This window comes from Rhamphochromis sp. 'chilingali' (assembly GCF_963969265.1).
Source record: "Rhamphochromis sp. 'chilingali' genome assembly, chromosome: 4".
In the NCBI taxonomy this organism is placed as follows: domain Eukaryota; kingdom Metazoa; phylum Chordata; class Actinopteri; order Cichliformes; family Cichlidae; genus Rhamphochromis; species Rhamphochromis sp. 'chilingali'.
This window is the reverse complement of record NC_137948.1, coordinates 37,805,742-37,826,950: the sequence shown is the minus strand read 5'-3', so window position 1 is coordinate 37,826,950 and position 21,209 is coordinate 37,805,742. Positions and strand designations below refer to the sequence as shown.

General features: G+C 38.9%; 2 protein-coding genes across 2 annotated transcripts; one reads left to right on the top strand and one right to left on the bottom strand.

Annotated features, from left to right (window-relative positions):
- Positions 1-627: 627 nt before the first annotated feature.
- wdr83 (WD repeat domain containing 83) lies at positions 628-5,512 on the bottom strand. Its single transcript, XM_080879883.1, has 10 exons — positions 5,377-5,512; positions 4,601-4,713; positions 4,243-4,363; positions 4,034-4,139; positions 3,824-3,872; positions 3,490-3,616; positions 3,275-3,342; positions 3,044-3,152; positions 2,476-2,590; positions 628-1,485 (listed from the first exon to the last, which is right to left on the bottom strand). Exons 2-10 carry the CDS (start codon positions 4,701-4,703, stop codon positions 1,330-1,332), a joined length of 954 nt encoding a protein of 317 aa, XP_080736009.1. The 5' UTR covers positions 4,704-4,713; positions 5,377-5,512; the 3' UTR covers positions 628-1,329.
- Positions 5,513-5,616: 104 nt separating this feature from the next.
- Positions 5,617-9,545, top strand: wdr83os (WD repeat domain 83 opposite strand). The gene is made up of 4 exons (XM_080880527.1): positions 5,617-5,777; positions 6,265-6,370; positions 7,431-7,528; positions 9,151-9,545. The coding sequence occupies exons 1-4, from the start codon at positions 5,728-5,730 to the stop codon at positions 9,215-9,217; spliced, it is 321 nt and encodes a 106-aa protein (XP_080736653.1). The 5' UTR covers positions 5,617-5,727; the 3' UTR covers positions 9,218-9,545.
- Positions 9,546-21,209: the final 11,664 nt, after the last annotated feature.

Genomic DNA, 21,209 nt, shown 5'->3' with positions numbered 1-21,209 from the left:
TGTTTTCTTTATGACTTCTGGGTGAAAATATCAAAACTACTTAAATGTTTGATTGCAGTTGCTGTTCTCATTGACTCAGTTTTAATGGCATGTCCGCTAATAATATGTGTTTATGGGGCATTAGAAGTTATCTGTTCAAAAGTGCATTGATCGTTTTTTGTCTTTTAATGAAAGCTTTACTATTTTATTATTGCTAACTGATTTTTGTTGTAAATATTTTCTGATCTAAAAGGGTAAACTAAGCTTACGTGTCAACGCAATTCTTCAACAACAACATGACCATTTTGTAAATACACTCATATGTATTTATTTAAACTCTTTGGTGCGATGTTGGGGTTGAATAACAGAACTGACATGTACAAAGCTGCGTAGACACGCCCAGTGGTTCGACAATCACTGCGGATTGCAGTGGACAGTTTTTTGTATGTAAGATAAAATGTATGTATGTAAGATAAGTTATTTATTTATTTGATACTTTTTTGTCATTCTCATTATATTTATTTTACAATTACAAATTACATTGCAAATCTACGATGTCCACAATCTCTGATAAAAATAAACTCTTGCTGACCACATCTGTATTTATGGGAGTTTTTTTAGTTGAAAAAGACACATGCAGTAAATGCGTTTGTGTAATTTACACAATGTTTATTATTGAAGGATTTTATATATAAAAAAAAGAATGGCACAAATACAAAAATCACTCATTTTGCAAGCTTGTCTGTTTAACTTGTGGATTTGAAGTGGATTCACAATCACAATGTTTATGTCTGTGAACCAAAGCCAAGTATTTTTCTTTCTTTACATTTTGCCTCTATATGAGTTGGCTGGTTTGTTAAGGATTCACTTGTCTTCTCGTCAGACTGATTACAAATTAAGAATTTAGTTTACTGATGTAACTCAGCTTCAAACAAAAACAACTCTAATACTTGGAACTTTTTAAGAATTAAACAGTTTCTTTTTAAGATTTTATTCAAGCTGAACCTTTTTCACTTTATTTATTTTTGAGTGGAACACAGAAATAAAATTAAATGGAGGAACATTTCTATTTAGCTCTGATAAAAAGCTTGGTTTCTCAGGCATGTCCATTATCACTGGGTGCACACCTAATCCCATTTGATTAGTATGCCAGAGAACAGGTTCTCCTGGTAAGACTCACATAACAAACACTGGTAAGACTCACATAACAAACACTATAGTGATAACTCCAGCACCAAACCCAGTGTTTCCAGGCACAACATCTGGCTGTGGGAGGAACAGGTTTGTGCGCTTTTCTAAGGTCCGTAAGATAGACTGTATGTACAGACAGCAGGTTCTTGTTTTCACCCTCTACGTGGCTATCACATCCTCCTCCATCTCCTCTTGCTCTGCGCCCCACACTTGGACACGCCCCTCCATAGCTGTGAGGAGACGGGTCTCTGTAGGGTGGAAGGACAGGGACTGGACAACTGCTTTCCCCACCGGCAGCTTCAACGACAAAGACCCCTGAAAGTAAAACAAGCAAAAATGTTAGTTTGGATGCTAGACTGTATGCTTTTAGTAAAGAATTTTTGTGTGGGTTTGACAAATAACCTCCACTATTCATTATTTTGTCACAAAAAATCACACAGGTTCTACATGATAATGATCTGCTGGGGGTTTGCACTGAGAACGCTCTATTTCCACCCACTGTGGTTCTGACTAACTCTTGCATTTCACCTATTATTTGAACAAGACATGCAATGTTTTTCATGTATTAGACGTTTCTGAAGACGACATTTTCAGACCATTGGTTGCCATCATTTTCTGTGAAAATCCAAAAGATGTGTTTCTTATTCAGTACTTCAGTGCTTCAATCCATCCCTGTGCTCTCATTTCCAAAAGTGGGCAACATTTTGGTGGCAATCAGATTAGCAAATTAGCTGAGATTAGCCAGCCTGCTGCTAAATTTATAATCCCAAAATATATCTGCATTAGCAGTAAGGCTAAAATAAGACACTTGAATGACCAAGTGGGAACTTAACCATCAGTGGAAATGCACAGTCAGGATTAGCAAGGCTAGTTGTGCATATTAAATCCACCTCTACGCAGTCTTTTTCCAGTAAAAAGTTAGTATACCAGCTAAAAAAATATTGTTTTTGAGCCTTTAAACTCACAGAGCTGATCTGGTAACTTAGCGGGCTATTTTGAAATTCAATTCATCAGCTAATGCTATAAGCTAACCATCACTAGATTTGTGTAGCAAAGCTAGTTTACACTCTGGATCTTGCCTGCTTAAGATATCATTTATAAAATGATACATGTGTCTGGAAATGCTACTTGATTATCTTCCCTGGTTACTACACCTAACTGTGATACTAACAAATGATTACAGATGTAAAACCACATTGATGCAAAAGTGACTGACAGAATGCAGATGTTGTTCACTTCATTTAATAACAGTTGTTTTCTGCAGAGGCCCTTTAAGTACCCTTTGAAAATCAAATTCATAGTTACCTCCACCAGGTCCCAACAGTAAACGTGTCCGTCCTCTGAGCAGCTCAGGACGTGCGTGTCTTTACTGGACAGGCAGCAATCCAATTTGTAGCCCTTCATCTTGTGTCCGGTATACCTATAAAAACAAGTATATGATAAAAACACGAGTTAAAAAACGTATTTACATCAGTAAACCGTACCATTTAGAATCTTGTAATGATTCACTATAATTTAACTGCGCTCTGTGGTAAATTTCTAAATTTCATTTTATGTCATTTGGACCTGAGGTTATGTTAAATGTTGAGGTATCTCGAGTGATGTCATTCGGACATTATTCAAGAGCACAACCAACGGTCGCGAGGGACAAATGTATGTTCTCTGACAAGCTGATGGGTGGTTCCTGGCTGCTGCTGAGCGAAACTTGTTGCAAAGAAAATATTGCAACCAGTCAGCTTGTCAGGGAACAAGTTTTCAGATTTCAGTTAGTAACAAAAAGGTAACAAAAAAACAATACTTCTTGTATTGCTTTTACTTTATGAAGCCATAGTGGCAGCACATCACACTGTAAGTGAAAACAATCAGCACTCACTCTCCCAGCATTTCACCGGTGCTCTTGTCTAGAAGTCTGAGTGTTGAATCCAAGCTGGAGCTCAGGGTGCACTGACCATCTTGACTGAAACACACACAGGTAATAGGACCTGGAACGCAAGGATAAAAACACTTCAGTGGTTTTATATTTTCAGTGAAACTGTTTTGCTACAAAAATCAGTTTAAAACAGTAATATCTGCTGAGATTAAACTTTAGAGTTAGATTACTAACTGCTGATGAAGTCAACATGTAGCTGTCCCATTCTCAGGTCGTAGCGCCTCACTCTGCCGTCCACCGACCTAAAACACAAGATCATTATTATTATAAGCTGCCATAGCAAAAATGAACAAAACAGTTGAATAAACGAATCAAATCTCTGTTTTTAAATTGTGAAACTTTTAACATGCAGGTTGTTTTTTTTTTTCAACTATGTCTGAAGTGCTGACCCGGTGAGCAGCTCGTGTTGTGCCACCTTGAGGCTGCTGATGCCGTCCCGAGCTTCGTCTAGAACCTGGATTGGCTCATATCTTCTGGATCTGGTGTCCCAGCACCGAACCGTCCCGTCTATGGACCCTGAATGACGAGAATACATAAAAATGAAATGCAGTAAATACAAATGTAATAGTTTACACATTTGCTAGGCAAATACGAGAAATACTAAAAAGAGTTCCATTAAAGCATGGAAACTTTGAGAATTTACAGATAACTGACTTTGACATAAAGCAGACACCGGTTAAAACATCCACATTCCATAAATAATTTAATGTCATTATGACTCACCAGACAATATGACTGTTGCCTCCTCATTAAACTGCACGCAGTTAACTTTCTGCAAAGGAAAATTTGAAAAGGAGACAGACAGTAAATATTACATAAAACAAGTACACAGGCACAAACAACAGTGCAGCCGCCATGAAAACATGCAGATGTTTTTCAAATGAAATACCACGATGCCCAAAGTGAAACAGAGCTAAAAAGAGAAGGACCCACCCCGGCATGACCCCTGAGTTTGCGTGTGACCTGGCCAGTGGCAACGTCCCACAGAATCACCGTCTTATCTGAGCTACATGAGCAAATCTGGCTGTTGTCATAGGACCTGTGCAAAGAGCCAACGAGAAAAGGTCATTCATTTATATTACTTCTGATCCTATATTCCTGAGACTAAAACCCTGTGGACAACCCAATGGTAATTCTCTCACCCATCTGCATCCAAAACCTCATATCCATGACCACTGTACGTCTTCAACAAGGTGCCTCGGCTCGTACTCCACAGTTTTAAAGACTTGTCACTGCCACAAGACAGCAGGTAGTTCCCATCAACTTAAAAGACATGGCACAGAGACAAGCTGATATAAGTGGATAACTCAGAACTGAGGAATAGAGCTTACATACTTTGAACTAATGAAATAAAGAACATATTATCGAGTTGACCTGAACTTGTAATATTTTATTATGCATATATACATTACAACCAGATTTAGCAATTGAGTCTGTTCAGTCTGTTCAGCCAGCAGCTGAACAGACTGAACAGATAATTTTGGTGGGGCTTTTTCTTACTGTTGAAGCGAACAGCCCTGACAGCTCCTTGCTGACAGTCTATGGTCCTGAGAAGATGTTGAGGAATTTGAGGAGCCTGAGGTCTGGGCTGAGGAAATGCCATCACTTAACCTCTGTTTAAAACACACACATACACACAAACATTTTAGCTACCCACATTAACATCTCCTTCTAAAATGAAAGTCAGAAGCAAGACAGAATACATGTGTATGAATGGGAGAGAGGCGGGTGTTATGGTGATGATGCAAAGAGTAGTAGTGGCACTGCAACACTGGGGGAGATTAGAATTAGATTAGATCAGAGAGACAGCTCAGGTCGAGCAGTTTGGAGACAAAGTCAAAGAGCCAAAGCTGAGGTGGTTTAGACCATAGTATTGAACAAAGGATGTGGAGGTGCCACGTGTGAGGGAAAAGACGAAGACCACAGAGAAGACAAACTGATGATATGAAGGACATGCTGTGGCGATCCCAAACTGTTAAATTCTTCTGAAAGTAGTAGTGTGCTGTAGATTTAAGACAAGAGGTTTACACGGCTACAAAAATTTAAGCTGGTTACGAGTATGATATTACGGAGTATATGATATTCATACAGAAAGGACAGGTTTTTTATTAGCTTTCACAAAAGCACTACATACCAACAGAAGTATTTAAACTATTTAAGTTACATCACGGATACATTTTGTCAATTTCTCCTTATTCCATGAATGACTTAAAAGACCTCTTGACTAAAAGCAGTCAATTTTATTTACTTCTATGTAACTTATTTCGCTCACTTACTTTTACTAAGACACAGTTTCAGGGACGTGTCATGTTTGCATTCTTGATTAAAAGCAACGTTTCTGCTCAGTTTGTAGCTACAACCGGCTCCTTTAAATCATTTCTTCCATGTTTGTAGCACAGACACGCAATGCATCATGGGAACACTTATTCCCGTCAAAATAAAAGCTCAAATAGCATTTACCGCTTTGATATTGGCCTATGGATTGGGTTAAGCTTTTATTGTTAAATACACCGGAAACGACTCTCTCTGTCGACGCTTTTCCTGAAGTGGCTGGTCAGCTGTCTGTCGGTTTTCGGTGTTTAAACTTATTTTCATTTGCTTACAGTAGAAACACCTTGAAACATACTATGTCATCCAACAATATGGCAGACCCGAGGAGGCAAAATAAAATCTTAAGGTGGGCGTTTAAATCTGTAAACAAGTTTCTACGTTATAGAATAGAGCTAACAGCTAGCTAACCTATATCATTTATAATGAGTGAAGCCTGAAAGGATTAACTGGGCGAATTAGCTGTAGGACTTAATATATACTGCTCTTGGTTGTTTAATTTTTTCCATGACACAAAATCGTCGTGACTAACCCAACCTGTTCCCATTTTGGTTTAACCGTTATTTACCATTGTGATTGTCAATGGGTCTCTTTTGAGTTAGCTGTCAGTCAGTAGCAGTTTTCATAAAGATGTACAATGGTTAACTAAGAGGTTGTTGTAGGGAAAATGTTAACAGCTGCAAATCAAAAACAACCAGTACCAATAAATTAGGCAATAACTTGTAAAATGTGTGTTTATTTATATAAACTTAAGACCAGAGATTTTAACAGTGACCAAGAAACAGTAAGTTTCCCTTTTAGTTGTCTTTGGTTAAAATACGTTTGTGTTGTGACAGGTACAAACCTCCCAGCACAGAGACCAACCCGACACTGGAGGACCCCACGCCTGACTACATGAACCTGCTCGGCATGATCTTCAGCATGTGTGGACTTATGCTCAAGGTGACCTACACACACACAGCCCTCCTCACACCAAAACTCTGACTTCCATCTCCTTTGTTCTCTGCATGTTTGTGTGTCCACATAAACATGTGTTGCCCAGGAAGGATAGAGCTTAGTCCCATTCATTCCATTTAGAAGATTAAAAGTAAACCTGCCTTTTTAGATGAAAGGATGAACAGCAGCTATTGACGTGACCACAAAGGACACGATGAGTGGGGGGGAAAAAAGACGATAGAGCTGAAGTCATTCATTCAAGGTCCAAGGAGAACATTTTTATAACTGACTTTCTTTCAATCACCAACGGGTCATTTTTACTCATTTTTGATTCAAGTCAAAAATTTTAGAAAGAGCATCTTAAATTTTAGGCAAATGCTGGGAATTATTGCATTTGGTGTTTTTAAAGATGGTGTACAAACAGTGGCAACACCTAAAAATGTACTCTCTTGCTGTTTTCACATTTGCACTTAAGCTCTGAACTTTTGTACACATTACTCAAAGGATCCCTGTGTGAGAATGCAGCTTTCTGAATCAGTTGGAGCAGGCATTAAACACACTTTACTCTCTTCCAGCTCCTCAGTATATAAAACCTGTGGTCTTATTTTGAGCCCATGTGATTCATGTTCTTTCTGTTCCATTCTCTACTCAATACTATAACTAAGGATTTAGTGATTTAGAGGCTTGTTTGAAAACAGATTTCAGGACCACCCTTGGCTTCAGACTAGATTTTTCCTGGAATGCTGTTATCCTATTTGGACCTCTGTCCAAATGGGATAACAGATGCTCAACACAGCATAACCCCCACACGGGTTATGCTGTGTTAAGCATCTCTGTATGCTTTCTGTGATACGAGCACTTCCAGACCACATAATTGTTCCTCATGTACTTCATGTACCAGTTAAGAGCAATTTAGGAGCTGTGCTGTTAGATGCCCCTCTATTTCTTTAGCAGATTTCAGCCTTGCAACTTTTTCACCTTTTTTTTTTAAAAAAAGGTGAAAAAGCTAATAAGCTCGTCAGAACATAAAGACAGTCTAAAGCTGACTCATGTGTTTGTGTTTCAGCTTAAGTGGTGCGCATGGATTGCAGTCTACTGCTCGTTCATCAGCTTTGCAAACTCCCGAAGCTCAGAAGACACCAAACAGATGATGAGCAGCTTCATGTGAGTGTACCATCCCATCTGTGGATGCACTATAAACACACTACGCAATGCATGTGTGGCAGTCCTTCGTAGATTGTTTAATATTTATTGATGTTGAAGGCATTTGATTTAAAATTAACATTTTTTGGCTCGAACTGGAACAAACTTAAACTATTTTTGTTAGTTCTTAGTTATAATGGCAAGTAAAATGAACAAATGTTTAGATTATAGGAGAGGATTTTGCATTTTTGAAATTGGAGTTTAGACCTATTGTCTTGCTGCAACTGCAAGTCCAGACAAGCCAGCTTTAATGTCCAAAAGCTTTTAAATGTGTGACCTGTGATGGACTGAGCAGTGAAGGAAACTTAGGCACAGGTTAAAGTCCAAAAAAATGATTTTTTTATTTAACCCAAAAAACGTAATTGGTTAACTCATGCAAAAAGAATCAAAATCTTGGGCCCATAAAAGAGGTCAAAATAACAAAACTCTACTCAAAGTTGACAACACAACTGATAACTCAAACAAACTGACCTAACTTAACGAGACAAAGGGGAAACTTAAATAGTGGCTGATCAGCCCACAAAAACAGGAGAAGGGGTAAAAACACACAAAACCTAACAAAACCAAACATAATGAACTCCAATCCCCCCCCTGGTCCTGAGTTATGGCGTGAACCAATTTGTAGTCTTCCTTTAAAGCTCGCTCTGCCCCTTTTCCACCTCTTGGCTCCTTAATCAAGGGACTGGAACAGCTGCAACTAAGGTAACTCAGAAAACAAAAAGTTAATCATACATAACAGTGTAAACTAAAATGTGCGCACTTATTTTAGAATGCAGTGTTATGTGGATATGTGAATTAACTCTAAACCAAAACCAGTTATTTATTGTCCTGTAAATTAATTCCTATATTTAAAGAAAGAAATGTGAATGCAATGTTACTAATAAGCCTCTACACTAACATGGTGGGTATTACCACTGTGTGGCTGTAAGTGCAGCCGTCACAGACCCCTCTAGGTGGTATGTTCGCCTATAAAAGAGCACTACAGTAGGGCACCTGTCCAGGCTTCACAGACAGATTTGCAATGAGGAAAACCTTGTCCATTGTCTGAATGACGTCGTATTAAAAATGAACCTAATGCACTCAAAGATTAGTAATGCAAAATGTTTGGCTCGGCAAATAATGTCGGACGACGAGTTAAAGGCACCAGCCTTGTGTGTGTAGAAGCTGGTTCAAGGCCAAATTTAGGACGCTGGTATCCTTGTGTTATTAAACAACGGAAAGTGGCTATGCAGGATAAATGGACAGTGGAGAGCAAATATGACATTGAGGTTATCAGATGAAAATGGTCCCACGTTTGTGGGTGAATTTATGCCATAGAAGCTTCAAAAGGTTCAGGCACAAATTCTACTCTTAGCTGTGCTCAACTGCAGTATTTCATAATACCCAAAGTATTCAGCAAAATAATACAATTAAAAGCAACAAGGAGTGTGTTTTTGTTTTGTAAGCAGTGTAACAATGAGTCATTTCAAAGAGCTCCCCTTTGCAGAAAAAGGTGCTACAAAGCAAAATTTTAACATGCCTTTAAAAACCCAAATTTCACAGTTTTCATGATGGTTTGAGCCCATTTTCTGTGCTGTCTTCAGGCTGTCCATCTCAGCAGTTGTGATGTCCTACCTCCAGAACCCACAGCCAATGTCACCGCCATGGTAACCAAGGGCCAATCTCAGGAGAGAGCAGAAGTTAATTGTGGATGCAGGAGTGGGTGACGGCACATCTGACTGAATCCCCCGGCCATCTATGAGCATAAACAGAGACGAAGAAGAGCATAATGTAATAGAGAGAAAACAGACGAGCAGGAGAGGTAGACAGCAAGGACAGCTCTGCGTCAAGATAGAAAGATAAAATATCTTGGACTTCTGTTATATCTTGGGTTGGTAAATATCTTGGTTTCTCTGTTTTTTCTGTTTATAACCTTTTCTAAGTCTTTTGCTTGTTCATGAACTGATGTTGTCAATAAAGTTGTACGGTTTTAAAAGGATCTGCTGGCTTTTATTACTCTGGAGGAAAAGTGTTAAGGATTTGCTTATATGACATTTAAATTGTTTACTTGGCCTTAAATAAATATTTTAACATCTCATTTTTGTGACGCTCGGGTACATTTGACAGGTCACAAAATAAATAACAGACTTTGACACCTCCTATCAAGTTAATCTCTCCCCTATTTACAGTTTGGTTTATTCCACAAAGCTTCACCATCATAGTGAATTACACTAAGTCCTACTGAATCCTCCTGCGAATACTTGGATGTTACTGTATGTCAGTGTTTTGATGCGTGCTTAATTAACCAGGTATGCAAATCCCAGAAAGTTAATTCTGTACGTTTGGATGTAGAGTTTCCAGTGGGAGATACAAACGCTTCACCCAAAACTAAATCTGTCTGAACAGAGTCAACATTCTTGGATCTGCATGTCTCTCACCCTTTCCACAACTGCTAACCGCATCTGCTTTAAACTTGTCAGGTACACAAGTGTTTGTTTGCATGCCTTTCTGAACTCTCAGCCCTCTTAACCAAAAGTCTAACCATCATCAATAAGTTCTAAAACCCATCCTTAAGCTGTTGTTGGTCCCCAGATACTTCAAGGAATCCACCATCACTCCTGTCTCCAAGAAACCGGTGGATTCATGTCTTAAGGACTACCATCCTGCACCAGACAACACGAAGAACATGTCTGCTCTTCCATCCCTGACATGTTGGACCCTCTTCAATTTGCCTTACCAAAAAAACAGACCCATCAACCATGCCATCGTGTTGGCAATATACACTCTGCTCACCCATCTGAACAAGGGGAATACGTATATAAGAATGCTCTTCACTGATTACAGCTCTGCATTCATCACCATCATTGCTCTGAAATTGCTTCCAAACATCAGAGGTGTTAAGGTTGAAAGGGTCAGCAACTTCAAGTTCCTTGACATGAACACTACCAGGGGTCTCTCCTGGAACCTTTACAGACACTGTGGTCAGAAAAGCATGTCGTTGTTTAAACTTTCTAAGGAGGCTTAGGAAGTTTGGTATGAACCCCCAATATTTCCTCAACCTTCTACAGGAGCACTATCGAGAGCCTGTTGAAGGCCTGTGTGACAGGTTGGTATGGGAGTTGATTTGCCAACAGTCAGAAATCACTGCAGAGTGGTGCAGGTGGCAGACAACATCACTGGCAAGTGATGTAGCCATTACGGGCATTTATCTCCAGCCGAGTGAGCGTGAGGCCCACAGCATTATCAAGTATCATAGTCACCCAACACATAAGGACTTTTTAAAATTTTATTTTTCTATGCTTTTTTCATGGTTTTTAAACTTACATTGCTATTTATCTGGTGACATTTTTAGATGCTGAGTGACTTGTTTTGTCTTGTCATACACATTTCATTATAATGTTGACCCAATGTTAACTTACATAGGACAAATAAAAATGAAACTGAAAATAGTAAGGTAGATTACTACATTTTAGCACTCATACAATTATATTAAAAACTGGAATTCATGGAACAGTTATATTCCTCCCACCAGCAAATGCATTTGCACCCAAGTCTTATGTAATATACACGTACAGACGTGTGTGACCAAAGAAGTATGCTCACAATTCTCTTTATGAGGTATGGTGTTGAACAATTACCAAAAAATGTGGTAATAGTATTAAGGCTGCATTCATTTTTTAAATTATTGCCAAAAATATATTTTCTGAAGGTGGTGAAAGTGATCTTGATTTTTGAACTATTGGACCATAAAATTCTAATCAGTCCTTCATAAACTGGAAAAAAACTCCCCCGAGCCTCTCAAGACCTATCACATTACTATTAATAAGGCAGACAACCCAAAGGTATTCTCCTGCATATATATGCAGGAGAATATATATGTGTTCGTTTGTTACCTTGGTTATGTTCTTGACAGCATTTGCTTCCATGTCATTCTATCTGTAAATATCATAGCTTGAAATCTTTTGAAGGAATTCTGATCAAGCTTTGTAGGGCTGTGGAGTCAGGTCATGTTAACAATTCATTAAGATTTTGATGATTTATTGGTCAAAAATGGACAAACAGCCTTATAATTCAGAATGTAGATTCTTGTGTGGTGTGTCAACATATAAAAGTACCATATAAAGATTTAAAATATCATGTCACAACTGACCTTTGACCTCTCCATCTATGTCCGTAGATTTATCTGAATCTCAAACTGATAATAATGCTATATAGAGCTGTTTAACACTATGTTTCTTACTGACATTGTTTGTACTGACAACATTTATGCATATACGGAATGATATATGGAGATTCTAAATATCACATTACAGTTTGCATCTAAATATCATGTCAGATTTGACTTCTGATCTCACTTTTACATTTCACATCTGCCTTTCTTTCAAGTTCACCCCAAAATGTGTTACATCTTTAAAAAAGTATTTCCTAGTTAGTTAGAAATATACTTAAGTACCATTAAATAATAAGCCCAAGTTATTCATGTCCACTTCTTTACAAATCAATACCTTTTATCCATTACCCACTGCTACATAATGATTGTATATTTGAAGTAAACATCATTTACTGCACTATAAACTTGTTAAATAAGGTTTTAAAAGAGTAAAGATACTTATACTTAAATGCTGCCCTGAGAGTGAGCTGCCTTGGTCAAGGTTTGCACCATCTGTGTGCTTCTTGTTCAACTCAGTTTTCTTCCTCTGGTGATCCACAAATCTCCTACATTAACTCTACTCTCCACAGTTTAGAAGCACTAGTTAAAACAGTCCACAGCTTATAAAGATCTTTTACATTACCTCAGAGTATACTTCAAAGTTTTCCGTTTCTGATTGTACACTTTTCCTTCTTTGTTGAGGAGCAGTAATCGCCGCCACACAAACACACACTCACCCTTTAGTCTTTGCTTCTCCAGTGTCTCATTCAGCAAGGGCACTGAGCACAACTCATGCAGACACCTACACTTTGTGTGCTGATGACAGACAAGAAGCTGGAGAGTCAGCTGGATGTGAGACTGATTTAGTGGCTTATGACTCATGTCCCCCCAGGCCTGGTTCCACCACAGCCATGCCAAGTGGGCACTTGAGCTGCTTGGCTTGCTGCCACATTTACAGCAGAATCCATTGGATTTTCCCCTGATTCTGTCCTGAGTCAAACTGCTAACTGAATTGTTTTTGAAGCCCTTAAAGAAGCCAGTTTTGTAGTTTTTCCTTTCCATCTGCTCCAGTTGTTTGTGATCCATGGGGAGGATATTGAATTTGGCTGAGTTAGCAGTTATCGTCAGCGCCCGATCAATGGGCTGCATAATTTGGATATTGAAAACTGCCACACTTAACTGAATGGAGATCTTAAGTTCATTGGATGACTGGCTGGAGGCAACTGTAATTAAATCTAATCTCACTGTTTTGCTCTGCCTCATCTGATCCGAGGACTGTAAAAAGACTGCTGGACAGGTGTGTGTCTAACACTAGAGGGCACAGTGGCATCACAAATGAATAAATCTCTGATTAAATAATAACACAAGTTTAGGTGAGTGTTATTAAATTCACAGTAACTTTATACATGAAATAGTTAAATATTTGGCATTTTCCCTAAAATGATTTAAAGATCAAATAACAGAATAATCACTATATTTTTTAATGACGCACAAAAAGTGGAAGATGGCCTACCCTGATTTTTTTTTTACCACTGCAAAAAAAAATTGTCTCACTATTATTATCATAAGGATAAAACATAGTCTATAAAATGACGTGTTGATGATATTAAAATTTCTGCATGTCCTGCTGGACTGCTTTTATATCAGTGAGTCAGTACATTACCCTTTCTTCTGCTTAGTTAAGCAGCTATTCCCCTGACAAACACAGGAAGACATGGGCTAATCCTGCATTCCACCTTAGAAACCTGTGTCATAAAGCAGGTCATTTCCAATAACTGTTTGCTTTCAAGAATGAAGAATGTGAAGTAAATTGCAGGGAAAAGATTGGATGACTTCCAAAATTATAAACAGCTCTGAAGTTATTACTTGAATATACTTTGCCTGCATTTCTTTTCTCTGTTACTGAAGGGCAAATTTTAACGATTATAGGGAGATGTGGAACCAGTCCGCTCTGCCAAAGTAAGTATTTCCTTAATCAGCTGAAGAAAACCCAGTGCTTAATTTGTCCTGAACACAGAGAGGTTGCTGGTAAAACAAATAGAGTGAAGAGAAAATTTTTGTGAATTTTGTTGAAATATTAGCACTACCTGGAATATGCTGAACAACGCATGGATGCAGCTGTTACAGCTAAGCAAAAAATGTGATCATTTTTGAAACTGCACAGCAAGTGCAGTTTTTCTGCACTTGCTGTGAGTGACAGCAAAATGCAGCAGGCAAGAGATGGTAAAGTGTCTTATGTTTGACTACAGTATGAGCCAGTTAATTATGTCCTGCTGCTGCATGTTGACAAGTCCCAACTGAATGTGGTTTTTGAGCCCGTCATTTGCATGCTGCAGTTCCAACGTGCCATGCTGAGCCAAGACATAGACTCCATACGTCACTGATACGTCTTCCAGCACATAAAAGATAATACTGACATGTTAACAAGGTTAAAGACTTGATTTTCAAATGGGATAATGGTTAAAATTTATCAACAGTTTACAACTGTATATAAACCAATAAATAAGAAAGATTATGAAGTTTGAACATTGCACACTCTCTTAATGACACGTAATGAGGGGCTACATTTAAAATTGGTCATTATTTTCATATGTTGAATGATATGATTACAGTGATAACATGGGGTGATAAAGTTAAGTACTATGAAGCCATCAAAGACTAAAATTTTTATTGTGAGGGTAATTCTAACATTCCAACCTGGAGTTTTACCCCTGGCTGTCAGACTGTGTCCCTATTTGCCCGGTATATATTTATTTACTGTATTAGATCGCATCCTTTGCAGATTCTATAGTGCAGCAGTCTCTGTACCACAGCCCATGTGAGCTGTGATCAGGCATTAAAGTGCATGTGTGTTAACGCGTGTAAAGCTCATTGAAACCCCACCGAGTCTCTGTTACTCTGGCAGCTTTCTGCGTCCTCAAATGAGGTTAAACTGCATTTATGGCTGTTAGATGGGAACACCAGCACAGTGGGTGAGAAGATGCTGAGTTGGTATTCTGCGTCACCAGCCTGTCACGCACTCACTCTTTGTGCATGGAATAATGCCAAGACTCGGGGGGCAAGCATGCACAGAAAACTCAAATGGTAGGCTGCACAGTGTTACCGGTGCAATGGCACGGGTTTTCCATGTGCAGCACAGTTTGACACCGAATTCTAAAAAAAGAGAAACTAAGTCAACATAGGTCCTGTAGCTTTAACCTATAAATCTGCCTGAAAATGATCTCCTTTGTGATCTCCGTTGTCTCTATTTTAAGGAGACACACTGGGGAATGGACCATAAAACATAAAAATAGAGACAGAGGTGAAATAATCTAACATGGCAAATAATAGTTTTCATATATCTGAAATTTGTATCTTTATAGCCTATAATCATAAACAATCATAAAATGAAATAAAGCCAGTTCCTCATAGGTTTTAACCATGTACAGCCCTGTGCACAGATACTCTATCTGCTTCGACTCTCAGCAAAGCAAATATGAGAAAAAGCTGATGGGGGAATTACATAAACACCTCGATCAGAGCATCAAGGGGATAGTCTGAAGAGTGTGGATGAAGAAAATGAAAGAATTTATAACATCAAATTACACAACGACAGTCCTGGTTAGAAAAAAATACAATAAAAAAGTAATTTAATTTAAATAGACAAATTAAAATAAAAAAATAAGTAAAAGTCAATCAGATTTGAAGATCATGCAAGACAAATAAAGTGTCTGTACTTACAGATCACAGGCTATTATAGCCATGCTCAGTGCGTCAAAACACTACAACCTATAAATGAAGTCGATCTGAATAGTAGGAGAGAGGACAGAGAGAGAGAAGGGGGGGGAGTAGTGGATGAGGAGCATCAGCCCACTGACCGAAACGTCCTTTTAAGAAGAGCAGACCACAACTGACTGGAAAAACATATCCTCCATAGCTCTCCAGTTTCCCTGGTGACTGTTCGTCCTCAAACAACATTATCGCATCTGGGCTCTTTAGTGCGCGTTGCACTGACTTTCACTGCCCGGCGGACGTCACTTTAGTCGGGATGTTCTGGATGTGAACATGGAGTTTTCCTCCCCTCCGTTGGTGGATACGTTACTGCTTCTTTTCCCCCGGTCCACCGCTCCCAGCACCGCCGACTGGTTTCCAGCCGCCTCCGCCCGAGAGGTGAACAGGTCGGGACCACCGGACACCCGGTGGGAGGGTCTGGAGTCCCAGAAGTCCGCAGGTTTAGTATTCCCTGGAGAGCAGAGCACCTGACAGGTAGGTCAGCCGCTTTACACTCGCGCTGAACAGCTGCATTAACTCAGGGTGGACATTAACAAAACATTTTGATTCCGGGAAAATCAGGTCACTTTAAACATCGAGTAAATGATGCGTGTGATTAACTTCACGCATCACTTGCCAGAACAAAAAAACATCTTAAATGAAAGTTGACATATTTCAATTATACCGAAATCTAGAATATTAATTAGCATAAATTAATTAGAATAGTATAAAATCTGCCCTGTTTGGACGAGTTTGTTTCTGTTCCATGTTTTAATTGGAGAATGTTTCATTTAACTGAACAATGAATAGTAATTGCTGAAAATGTGGGCTGAGTGATTAATAGCCTACAGTGTTAAAATTTCATGTAAATTATTAAGTGACAGTTCAGCCTTTGGAAGGTTTCTGCGTGTATTTTTTGATTTATTGACTTCTATATGTCAAGCATATCTCCTTACACATAAGTAATTTGGTGAAATGACAGCATCTAAAATTAGATTCAAATTATGTCAGTAATATTTTCCAAATAAAGCTTCATATAGTATTAAAAAACTAAGATTGAATATATCCTTCACACAGAACAATGCTTCCCTTTGTTTAGATTCTGTGTGAGACACTGCAGTGTGAGTTAAAAGAAATCAGGACCAGCTTTTAAAGACTACTGAGCAAATTTTTAAGCATAAGGGTAATAATATCAAAATGTACTAAGATAATTTTCAAATCATAAAAAGATATAGGTGTGAAAGATTCCATGTTTTTTTTTCTCTCCTCACAATCACTCCACCACTTTTGGCTAAAATCCAACCTGCAGATGTCTGTCAGAGTCCCACATGAGATATGACAAGTGATTGGCAGACAAGGCTCAAAGGAGGGCAGCGAGGAGAGCTGCACCGGCCCGGGAGCATCTTCATCTCACTGCAATAATAACTGTTTGCCTTTTGCTCACTCACTGTTGATAAAAGACACACAGAGGAGGGAAAGCAGTTTATTTACAGTCCGCTGTGGCTGACACCCTTGCATTTTTCATTGCTTCTGAGTTCCATGGATCGTACTTAATAAAGCCTGTTTTATGGGTAAGCTGCTCATGACAGAGTAAACACTAATTCAAGTCAATTCAATTTAATTCAGTTTTATTTATACAGCGCCAAATCACAACAACATTCGCCTCAAGGTGCTTTATATTGTAAGGTAGACCCCACAATAATACATACAGAGAAAAACCCAACAATCATATGACCCCCTATGAGCAAGCACTTTGGCGACAGTGGGAAGGAAAAACTCCGGCTCGGACAGTCTCGGTCATTGTGTCCTTGGGCAAGACACTTCACCTACCGCCTACTGGTGATAGCCAGAGGGGCCGATGGCGCAATATGGCAGCCTCACTTCTGTCAGTCTGCCCCAGGGCAGCAGTGGCTACAACTGTAGCTGCCTCCACCAGTGTGTGGAATTGTACAGCGCTTTGAGGGCCCCAAAAAGTGCTATATAAATACAATCCATTATTATTATTATTTCAAGATTTCACACAAACAAAGCACCAGAAGGGGCTGGAAGCCTTTCGCAGCAATATACGGAGAACAAACAGCTCACTTACTGATGCTGAAGAAAAAAATTACAACCTACAGATTCCTCAGTCCTCTATCTAAAGGAGTCGAGCTCATGATAGACATTGACTTTTTCTTTCCAAGCTATTATTGAACATACTGAGTCAAATCTGCTTCCGCTTGAGTGAGTTATGTAAAATCTCTACTTTCGGATCACTCCAAAGTACTACTGTAGCCAAACATAGTCCCTCTTCTCTGCTTTTCCTTACTATTTTGGCATGTGTTGGCTCAAACTTTACATCAGAGTAACATAATCAGATTTAAGTGTTATTGAACATTCACACAGAGCAGGGCTTCTCAGCGCTCACAGATATGGAAGTTGTTTTTGTAGTAATGAAATGGATTCTGACAGATGTGTGAATGTGTGATTTTTGCATTCTTGTTTACCAGATCTAATGCCACACCTGCACACCTGCCTGTTGCTTCTGGGTCATGTCTGCTTGACCCTCTGTCTCTTTAGCTATCAGTCCATCTCAGTGTTTTCCATCTGTCTGTCTGTCAGTTTTATTTAACTGAATGGAGCTTTATTGCTTTATTACCATTAGACAAAACTGGGGTGATGTTAGAGTCTGTTGCTGTCAAATTAAAGTAACAATAAACAGAAGCTGGCCAGGCATAAAAGGCAACATTGGTAACACACCACATAATGAATATGCAGTTTATGCAGTAAACGAAGATAAACAAGAATGTACAAAATATGAACTGGTGTATTCAAATTCAAATTCAAATTCAAATTTTATTTGTCACACACACACAACCATACACAGTATGACACGGGGGTGAAATGCTTGTAGCTGTACAATGCCTGACCATTAAATGACAGAAGAAAAGTTTTACAATATTTACAATTTACAGTTTACTACAAAAATTTACAAATTAACTTAGGAATTTACAGTAAAGAATGTGCAAATAGCAGAAGAGATTATAAAGATAAGGATTATAAATTATAGGATTATAGGATTATAGGAAATGTGTGGTGGTGCGTGTGGTGACGTGTGTGAGAGTCCAGCCTTATAGTGACGTGTTTGGGAGAGTCCAGTCCTACACCTGGTTCAGGCCCCGAATAGCCTGGGGGAAGAAGCTCCTCCTCATTCTCTCTGTTTTGGCCTTAAGGGAGCAGAAGCGCTTCCCAGACCTCAACAGTGAGAAGAGTCCATTGTTGGGATGGGAGAGATCCATCATAATCTTCCTGGCTTTGGACTTGCACCGCTTGGTGTAGATGGACAGCAGGTCAGGGAGCTCTGATTGAATGATGCGTTCGGCTGAGCGCACCACCCTTTGCAGATCTTGTCTGTCCTGCTTGGTGCTGTTCCCAAACCAGATAGAAAGGTCATACGTATTTCAACCAATAAACGTCTCATCCGCTTCAAAACAGTTCGTATGGATGATGAACAAAAGATTCCATGGCTGTAGTCGTCTACAGTGGTAAAAGTACATTATATGGATACAAGAATTGGGGAAATGCTTAATCTTTGAATTCAGTTGTTTTCATCCCATTGCCAAAGGTGTGTAAAACCTTTGCAGTCTGCAGGATGCCACTGTTGAGGCAAGTCAGCTCATTAAATTTCTTAGAAAGTGGTATTATTGCAAAGTGGATGTGTTTAAGGACCACTGCAACTCTGCCATGAGGTTGCAGACCATGTGAAGTTACAGTGTTGTTGAACTGGAGCTTCAGTTTCTATGTCTGAGCAGCTACTGTAGATGTGATGTAGGTAGCCCAGTACTTTTATTTATATGGTGTAAGTGCACACATATTGACCTCATATTTGCTTTAGCGGGAAGTATTGGACAAGTATTTAGGAGAAACAACTTGAGTAGAAACAACCCTGATATTAGTTTGACAATGGTTTCAACCCCTCTTTTAAGTAAATGTTCTCAATGGATGAGAAATGGATGGATGCATTTTTTTTCTTTTTGTGCTCAAACATGTCCACTGTCCTTGTTTGTCCGGAGAACATTGTTCCAAAAGGCTTGATCTTTGCTTGTATGTTAATTGTCAAACAGGTTTTTTGGGGTGGACAGCAGACTTTTTCTGACATACACACCAGTCAAAAGTTTGGACACACCTTCTCATTCATGTTTTTTCTTTATTTTTATAATTTTCTACATTGTAGATACATTCTGAAGACATCAAATATATGAAGAAAGATATTTGGAATTATGCAGCAAACAAAATATTGATAAATAACTCTAAATATCTCTTATAGTTTAGATTCCTGAAAGTAGCCACCCTCTGCGTTGTTGACAGCGCTGCAAACCCTTGGCCTTCTCTCACTGAGCTTCATGATGTCGTCACCTGAAATTGTTTTCACGTCACAAGTGCGCTTGTTCACTTGTGGAATTTCTCGCCTTCTTAATGAGGTTAAAGGTCAGATAAATGCCACACAGAGTTCCAGTAGCAGACTCATCTCTACATCAACTGTTCAGAGTAGACTGTGTGAATCAGGCCTTTATGGTCAAACAGCTGCTAAGAAACCATGACTAAGGAAACGCAACAAACAGAAGAGATTTGTTTGGGCCATGAAACACAAAGAGTGGACATTAGACCAGTGGAAATCTGTGCTTTGGTCTGATGAGCCCAAATTTGAGATCTCTGGTCCACCTGCCGTGTCTTTGTGCGATGCAGAAAAGGTGAATGGATGGTCTCTACATGCATGGTTCTCACTGTGAAGCATGGCAGAGGAGGTGTGATGCTGTGGGGGTGCTTTGCTGGTGACACTGTTGGGGATTTATTCAAAATTGAAGGCACACTGAACCAGCATGGCTACCACAGCATCCTGCAGCCACATCCAGGCTGTGTAAGGGCTACTTGAATAACAAGGAGAGTGATGGAGTGCTGCACCAGATGGCCTGGCCTCCACCGTCACCTGACCTAAACCCAGTGGAGATGGTTTGGGATGAGATGGACCGTTGGAAAACCATTTCAGGTGCCGACCAGCACATATTGAGAGAATGCCAAAAGTGTGCAAAGCAGTAATCAAAGCTATTTAAAAGAATCTAAAATATAAAACGTGTTTTATTTCCCACTTTTTTGTTTACTACATAATTACCCATATGGAAAAGAAATAGTAAAAACTTATATGATTTACTCATGAAAGTGGCCACTTTCTCATTACTTTCATATATTGTTTTAGTAAGTATCCAAAACATACAAGTTTCATTATATAATTTTTCTTATATCTGTTTTCACTCTTGTATGCTTTTCATACAAGTTTCACACAAGACAGATACAAACTTTATAAGATTTATATATATCTTTTCCATATGGGAACATATGTGCTCATTCGTAGTTTTGATGCTTCTGTAAGAATCTACAATGTAAATAGTCATGATAAAGAAAACCATAATATAAGAAGGTGTGTCCAAGTGTTTGACTGGTAGTGTATCCCTGTTGCAGGGCAACTTTGCTCACTTATGCACTAAAGTGTTCAAGGATTCTTAGAGACATCTTTTGCTGAAATTGGTGGACACTGGTTTAAATTATTAATTTCAAATAATGCATGTTTATGCATCCACAACCTTTTTTTCTTGAAAGCCTTGAAGAGGTCTTTAGATCTCACTGTGACACTACACTTAATTATCAAAGAAAACACCTGATCCTAGAGGTCTGTTAGTGGCTGAATAAGATTTGACTAACAGCTAGAAAGGGTTGATTGCATGTGTT

Excerpts from the sequence above, each read along its gene's own strand:
- wdr83 (XM_080879883.1), bottom strand. The coding sequence starts at position 4,703 with ATGGCATTTCCTCAGCCCAGACCTCAGGCTCCTCAAATTCCTCAACAT. Across the intron at positions 4,140-4,242 it reads GAGGTTTTGGATGCAGATGG|GTCCTATGACAACAGCCAGA; the intron begins GTGAGAGAATTA and ends CTCTTTGCACAG. Across the intron at positions 3,873-4,033 it reads AACTCAGGGGTCATGCCGGG|AAAGTTAACTGCGTGCAGTT; the intron begins GTGGGTCCTTCT and ends TTTCCTTTGCAG.
- wdr83os (XM_080880527.1), top strand. The coding sequence starts at position 5,728 with ATGTCATCCAACAATATGGCAGACCCGAGGAGGCAAAATAAAATCTTA. Across the intron at positions 5,778-6,264 it reads AGGCAAAATAAAATCTTAAG|GTACAAACCTCCCAGCACAG; the intron begins GTGGGCGTTTAA and ends GTGTTGTGACAG. Across the intron at positions 6,371-7,430 it reads TGTGTGGACTTATGCTCAAG|CTTAAGTGGTGCGCATGGAT; the intron begins GTGACCTACACA and ends TTTGTGTTTCAG.